The sequence below is a fragment of the Egretta garzetta genome, unplaced genomic scaffold (assembly GCF_000687185.1).
Source record: "Egretta garzetta isolate BGI_Z169 unplaced genomic scaffold, ASM68718v1 scaffold208, whole genome shotgun sequence".
NCBI lineage: Eukaryota > Metazoa > Chordata > Aves > Pelecaniformes > Ardeidae > Egretta > Egretta garzetta.
This window is the reverse complement of record NW_009260403.1, coordinates 1,492,407-1,500,166: the sequence shown is the minus strand read 5'-3', so window position 1 is coordinate 1,500,166 and position 7,760 is coordinate 1,492,407. Positions and strand designations below refer to the sequence as shown.

The 7,760-nt window shown below is 42.3% G+C and overlaps 1 protein-coding gene across 1 annotated transcript in view; it reads left to right on the top strand.

Moving 5' to 3' along the window:
* NEB (nebulin) overlaps positions 1–7,760 on the top strand; it is a 128,134-nt gene that overhangs the window by 2,349 nt on the left and 118,025 nt on the right. The window contains 5 exon segments of the mRNA XM_035898943.1: positions 2,345–2,389; positions 3,131–3,180; positions 5,503–5,539; positions 5,693–5,896; positions 6,844–6,951. Coding sequence (XP_035754836.1) covers positions 2,345–2,389; positions 3,131–3,180; positions 5,503–5,539; positions 5,693–5,896; positions 6,844–6,951 — 444 coding nt within the window.

Below are 7,760 nucleotides of genomic sequence, written 5' to 3'. Positions count from 1 at the left end.
GGCGGGGCTCGGAGCTGGCTCTGGGGCTCAGGGAGCTGTGGGGAAAGGCAAGCTGCCAGCGGGGGAGCGAAGCCCGCGGAGCGCTGCGGGCAGGGACGCAGCCCTTGGTGCCTTGCCGGTGGGAGATGTGTTCTGGTCAGGTCACTCAGTTGCAGCGCAGGTTGCTGGCGAAGAGGTGAGCAGGCTTTGCTCCATCGTGGGAGGTGGAGAAGAGGTTGACAGCACCTTCATGAAAAGCAAGAGGCAGAGCCGCGTGTGGCAAGGAAGGAGGGCCAGTTGGAGCCCCTGGTTAAATGGGTGATGGAGGGAGGGTGGCCGTTGGGATGGACAAGGCATGAAACTCATGGTTTCTGGCAACAGGAGGAAGGTTCGTGCTCCATCTGCAGATCTGCCACTTCAGAGTAGATGTAGCACCCTGGGAACTTCTTTAGGCAGCTGGAAGAAGCCTGACTGGCACAGCCCTTGTGCTTATGGATGGCTCTGACCACCCCAGTATCTGCTGGAAGGGCCTATGGCTGAGCACAAGCAGCCTAGGACATTTCTGGAAAGTATTGAAGATAAATTTCTTGATGCAGTTGATTGATGAACTAACTAGGAGAGATGTTCTGCTGGAAATGCGACTCACAAACAAGAAGGAACTGGTGGAAGATGCAAAGGTCAAGGGCAGCCAATGGCTGCAGTGACCACAAGACTGTGGAGCTGAAGGATCAGAGAGGAGTGAGCAGGATAAACAGAATTAGAATCCCAGACTTCAGAAGAGCAGATTTGGGCCTGTTCAAGGACCAGCTTGGGAAGATCCCACAGGAAACAAAGAGGTCAAAGGGGCCCAGGGAAGCTAGGTCATCCTCAAGAACAACTTTTCTCAGAGCACAAGAATGGTTCAGTCCAATGTGCAGAAGTCAAACACCACAGAACGCTGGTATGGATGAACAAGGAGCTCCTGACTGAACTCAAACACAAAAAAAAGTTTACTGAAGGTGGAAGCAGGAGCAGGCCACTTGGGAGGAACATAAAGAAATAAGACATTATAAACTCCATTCCTACATGTGCCACACATAGGCAAAGTTCAGCTGGAGATGAAGCCAGCAAGGGAAGCGAAGAACAGCAAGAAAGGTTTCTGCAAGTGCCATCAGCAGCAAAAGGAAAGCTAAGAGAGTGTGAGAGGGACCATAGTTCAGTGGGCAGGGAAGCTAATGACAAGGAACAGGCAAAATGCTGAGGTACTTGAAGCCTTTTTTGCCTGAGGTTTGATAAGACTGGTCGTATAGTCTTCCACATCTCTGAGCTTCCTAGCAGAGATGTGAGAGTGAAGTAGTAGTCACAGCAGAGGAAGACAGAGTTAGGGCTTAATCCACTGGGATGTACACAGTTCCATGGGACCAGAGGGTATGGATGATGAGGGTGGCTGATGAGGGAACAGGCTGATGACATAGCAAGGCTGCTATCATCTTTGAAAGCTCATAGTGATGCAAGGATGTTCCTGGTGACTGAAAAAAGACAGATATACCCCTCTTCAAGAAAGAAGATCCAGGGAACTATGGGCTGGTCAACCTCACTTCACTCCTTGGGAAGGCTATGGAGCAAATAATTTTAGAAGCTATTTCTAGACACATGGAAGACATGAGGTCCTGGGGAGCAGTGAGCATTGATTTGTCAAGGGCAAATCATGGCTGACCAAACTCCTTGCTTTTTATAATGAGTTCACTGCTGCTGTGGACAAGGGGAGACCAGTGAATGTTGCATACCTTGACTACATTAGGAAGACCTCCCAAGAAGTCTCCCATAGTCTTCTTGTCACCAAATTTATGAGAAGTGGGATGGATAAGTGGACAATAAAGTGGATGGAAAATTGCCTGGGTTGCTGAGCTCAGAACTGCAATCAGTAGTACAAAGTCTAGCTAGCAGCCAGTAACTTGGTGTCCTTCAAGGATCTGTAGGTAGGAACAACTCTGGGGGCAGCCTTAGAGAGAGAAACCTAGTACAGTCCTGTCAGCATATTACCAAACACTTGGAAAATCCTGGTTTTTTGAATGCTGATTCTTTCTTTTAGTGTGGTCATCATTGTCTTCCCTCTTGGGGGTAAAATTAGATAATGATACTTTGTTAATTACTTGGGAGGATGGTTCACTGAGGAATGTATGGAAAAAATCCAATCATTAATGCAAAAAAATGAACAGTTGTTCAGAATTACCAAGGGTGCAAATGTGACTACATAGGTACCTGTGAACTGCAGTCCTATTTCTCCAGAAGTGTGTTTTTAAAACAGCTTAACAGAAGCAACAATTTGCTATTCTGTATGATCTGGCCTAACAATGATTTTTGTTTTCCTCTCTTCTTTTAATAGTACTACATTGAAGAGACAATTATTGAGGAGGGTGAGCCACATGAGGTAAAGGTCCCTGTGATGTTGCATGTAATGTATATATGCATGTAATTAATGCATAATGCTACATTAGTGGCCTTTTGTATTCTGAGGACTAATTTTTCATATTGAACAAAGATATCAATGAAGAGTTGCGTCTTAATTCCTTTTCCTTTGCAAGGCCCTGTTGTGGGATGATCTAGGGGACTCCTAGGTCGTTCTGAGTATCTCTTCTGCCCCTCTTTGGTTTACATTCGATGGACTTATGGATGTGTCCATCAGAAAAGGACTGTACTAATTTCTGTCCTGTCCTTTGTCTTGCCAATAGTCTTCCATTTGCTCCTGCCCATCAGCTGTTTGCACAGGAGCTGACAAAATGAAGCAACAGGTTACATTATTAACAAGAAACACAGGCAGGAAGATTACTTGGGTAACATAATGAATAAATCCAATCATTAGTGTTAAAGGTGGACTGAATTACTGAGGATGTGATTGTGACTAGATATAGAATCATAGAATCATTTGCTTGGAAAAGACTTTTAAGATCATCGAGCCTAACTGTACCTGTCCACCACTAAACCCTGTCCCTAAGCACCGCGTCTGCCCGGCTGTTAAATCCCCCCGGGGGTGGGGACTCAACCCCTTCCCTGGGCAGCCCCTTCCAGGGCTTGACAGCCCTTTTGGGGAAGGAATTTTTACTGATGTCCAGGTTTAGACCTGCCTGGCGCAACTTGAGGACGTTTCCCCTTGTCCTAATTTTTGTTACAGGTAACAGTGCTCTTCCAGTCTGATGCAATGGTTTACTACTTGCACCCCAGGTAAGACATTGCTTCACCCCAGTGCCCAGCACAGGGGCACGGTCCCTGCCCTGCTCCTGCTGGCCACACCACTCCTGATACAAACCAGGATGCCGCTGGCCCTCTTGGCCACCTGGGCACCCTGCTGGCTCATATTCAGCCACCTGTTGACCAACACCCCCAGCTCCTTTTCCGCCAGGCAGCTTTCCAGCCCCTCTTCCCCATACCTGTAGCATTGTGTGTGGTTGTTGTGACCCCAGGGCAGGACCCAGCCCTTGGCCTCGTTGAACCTCACCCAATTGGGCTGGGCCCATGGATCCAGCCTGGCCAGGTCCCTCTGCAGAGCCCTCCTCCCCTCCAGCAGATCAACTCTTCCACCCAGCTCGTGTCATCTGCAAACTGGCTGAGGGTGCCCTTGATCCCCTCGTCCAGGTCATTGATAAAGACGTTAAACAGAACTGGGCCCAAAACTGAGCCCTGGGGGACACCAGGTCAGATATGTACATATGAACAGCGGACACATACATGCATTATACTTAACCTTGTTACGAAGAGAAATATAAAAAGATTCTGCCTGAAACCAGTTTACATGTATCGGTTCTCTTCCTTTCACCTTGTGTAACTTCACCAAAAAATGGTGGTTTGCAGATTTTTTTCATATCACTGGTAACAAATATTCCAATCACCAAGGAGTTATTACCATAATTAGTAATTCTACTTATAATATAGATATAACCTGACTCTCTGTTATGTTACCATGGAATACTCTTTATGGCTTAGGCTTGTGTGGAAACAAAAGCTTAATGTTTCGCTTTGTGAGTGTGTTTCCTTCCAAAGGATCTGTTCCCAAAGCATTCCTATATTTTTAATTTAGTAAAATATGATTTGATGAATGCTGTTTGAGCAAGTAATCTAGGATTACTCTTTTGAAGGAAGACTGTTATCTTACTATTTTTAAGATTAATTCATCCACTGCGTTCATCAGGTGTTCTAAAATCTGTAGCCAGACTGGATTTAAAGGGAGCAATAGCATGACTGATTATTTCTGTGTCTGATTTGCATCAGTTTTTGAAAACGGTACTGTGGAACGAAGTACATATGAGTGTGAATGTCTCTCTAGTTAATGTGATTAGACCTTTTCCCATCAGCTGTAAATATAGACTAATGCATTAGTGTCATGTGGTCCTAGGAGATATCATAGGGAAATAAAAGCAGTTATTTGTACCAAATGCTGTAGTTTCAGAATCATGCCTCTCCAAGTTCTAGAAATATGTTACAAATTTTCATAACGGCACACACGTCACTGTTTTGTTCCAAAGCTAACAGCAGGTAGTGCTGTTCACGCTGTTTGCCTAGACAGATTTCAAACTCTCCAGTGCTTTCAGTGCTAAAACTTAGATGAATACTTACATATTTGAAACCAGTTTTAAGAGAGAAACTTGTGGCAGTGCTGAAGTAACTAATAGCATCTTGGGACAGCATTAGTGAAATGCAATTAATGTTCACATAGTACACAAACCTTTTGTATTTTGTTTTGTATCCTTCTCAATTTAATGTTTAATGCTTGGTGTATTTTCTGCTCTGTCTCATACTAATGCAAATGGCTGTCAGAAATCCAAGCTTCATGCATTCCCTTTTAAAGGTACTTTTTTTTTTTAGAGCTAACTGATATGAAATAAAACTTTATTTGGGTGATTTTGGAACACTTTTAAAAGTTGTAATAATTATTTTTAAATGCTTTTAATTAGAATCTTAGTATTAAAATTATTGCTTACAGCACAAATATGTTGATAAACAAGTACATAAACCATTTAAATTAATTAAGGGCTTATTTCTAATGGATGCTCGATCAATTGATGATAGAAGTGTCTCAGCTATGTCTCTCCCATGATTTCTATGAGAAAATGTAGTTTAGTAGAAAAGATGGATTCTACATATTTGTTCATTCAGCTGGTGCATCGTGTACTTACTACACGATCCCAAAGACTTGGTCTTTCTGTCTGCTATGTCCATTCCTTTCTTTTTGCAAGAAGAAGATAATCTTGTTGAACAACCGTATGCACCTTTGGCCTCCTTTCACAACTTTCAGTGACATGGTTAGGAGCCCTAGCTGTGCGACGTGTGTCTTCAACACAACTTCAGCACTGAGAACGTCTCTACACGTTGGTTTTAGTAGCCTGTGGTCCCACTGGAGAACCCCCCTGGTGCCAGTGGAAGTTGTGCGTATAGAACAGAGGCAACAGGAGCCCCACTCTTCCAGAGCCTCTGGAGAATAATTACATGAGTTTGATACAGAAATCAGCCAGTCAGTTAATTCCTTATGGGTTTTTTGGGTTTTTTTAGGTTGGGTGATGTACAGCAGGCATACTGGGTAATCCCAGTAGGAAAAGTGTCACTGTTTTTTTGTCTTGCATGTGGTTTCTGGATAAGAACTGAGCACCCTTTTACTAGATGGGGGAGGTGAGAAATGCTTATTGTAAAATGATGATTTATAGTTTTAAAGCACATAATTATTTTTTTTCTTTATTCCTAGATAATCACTGAGATCACTGAGACTGTTAGCACAGACTTCACAGGTCCTAAAACTACCACCTATACTGTTGAGCATGAAAAACCTTCGGTTGAGGATGCAGCACCTCCAGTCAGAAAAAAGACCATACGGACAAAAGTGGACCCATCAAAGTTTTTGACACCTTATCTGCAACACAGTAATAAAATGAAGGACCTATTCAGTGAGGTAAATTGCCCCACGTCTCTTATTTCTTGAGGAACACCAACCTTAAAAATATTTAATAGGTGTTATTGCAAACCTTCATGCTACTGTTTTGTCTCCTGCACTTCATTTCATGATGTGTATCAATTAGTGTTATTTTCTTCTTTGAATTAGCCCATCTCTTGCCCATGTCCTGCGTAAGTGCATTAGGTAATCATTAAGCACAAAAAGTGGCTTGAGGCAGATGGCTGAATATTGTCAGAGATGTTGGTCAATAGGACTCCTGCACTATCTGACTTGGATATCTGAGTGAAGGAAGATAACAGGGACTAATGTCTATTGAATAGCAAACCTCAATATTTTTTATAACAGTATATTTCTCTATCCCTCCATATATATCCAAGAAAAATCCTTGTGCACAGTATATAGCAACAAGCACCAACCTAAATTCCTGGTAGGGAATATCGAAGTCCAGTAGACCAATACTGTACGATGTTGTGAAGAGTGGAAAACTGCTCTGCACAGATGCAGATGGTATCAGATCCCTTTTCCTAAATGTTTGTTAATGTATATTACCAACCGACCTGCATTCACTGTTTAAGGGTTGTGTGAGATCGTAGGTCTAGGACTGCTACCCTCACCCACATACTTTCCCTATCTTTGGTCACTGAAACAAATAACTGTAAATTTATTGATATCTAGCTTCTAAGGAGAATATACTCAATTAGAGGTGATCTAAAACAGGCTTAAGGTAGAAATGGACTTTTTTCTGTTGTGTCAGATGGAAGAAAGTCAGTTGGTTAAAATAAGCATAATTCTGCAAATGTAACTGAGTAATGCCAGTTTGTATTATTCAATAATCTGCCCCAAATTCCTATACTAACCAGATAAATAAATCAATAATTGCTACATACATTTCTGCCACAGCTTTAGGATATGTCTTAATTATATTTGTCATTATTTTCTTTCAGAACAAGTACAAAGAAAAATATAGAAAAGAAAAAGGAAAGCCATATGCTTCCACAGTTGATACCCCAGAAATTCGGAGAATCAAGAAAGTGCAAGACCAGCTCAGTGAGGTAAGTATCAATTGTTATAAGAAAAAATATTTACTGAATGGTAAAGAAGCAAATTGAGTCACAATTCAAAATGTTAGATAAGAAGGGATAATTGTTTGATGATATTGTGATAAGGCCATCTGAATGTTTAGCAGACACTTTGTCAGATTACAAGAGCGAGGAACACAGAGTATATGACATTTTGAGTTCTGTGATGTGGGTTGGAATTTAGGCCTTTCAGGAAGGGAGATGTGATGGTTCCTTTTTAGCTGACTAATAGTTCTGGTTTGTTGTGCTTAAAGAGGGTTTGAAAATTTCTGATCAGAAGTTACAGGCACAGGGGATGATGGCAATCATTAAATTTGAAGATTCCACACACTATGTCCTGCAGTCATCATGAATGATGTTCCTGATGAATTTTTGGTGAGGTTAAGTTGTGCACTGTGTGAATAACCCTAGAATTTTGTTTTTAAAATGTGTTTAAAACATTTTTGTTTTTGTAAAGCAACTGAAAATCAGTTTCCTAAAGAGGTACTGGGATAAATGATGCTTAGATTCTCCAAGTGTTGCAAAATGAACTTCTGTGCATCTTGTAATTTACTACGGGATTTTCCAGGATGTGCTGTCCCCTCTGTGTGAATCCCACTCTTAGTGATCTGCCTTTGAAATCTTGCCCAAGTGCAGCTCCCCTGCTGATGCAGCGCCTAGTTCTGGAAGCGCCTCTAGTTCTGGAAGCCAGCTCATCCTCCCCTCTTTCTTCTAAGCAGCCCTAATCTACCTTTCAACGATACACCTCACAGTTTGGGAAACTGAAATCCACCTGCAAAGGC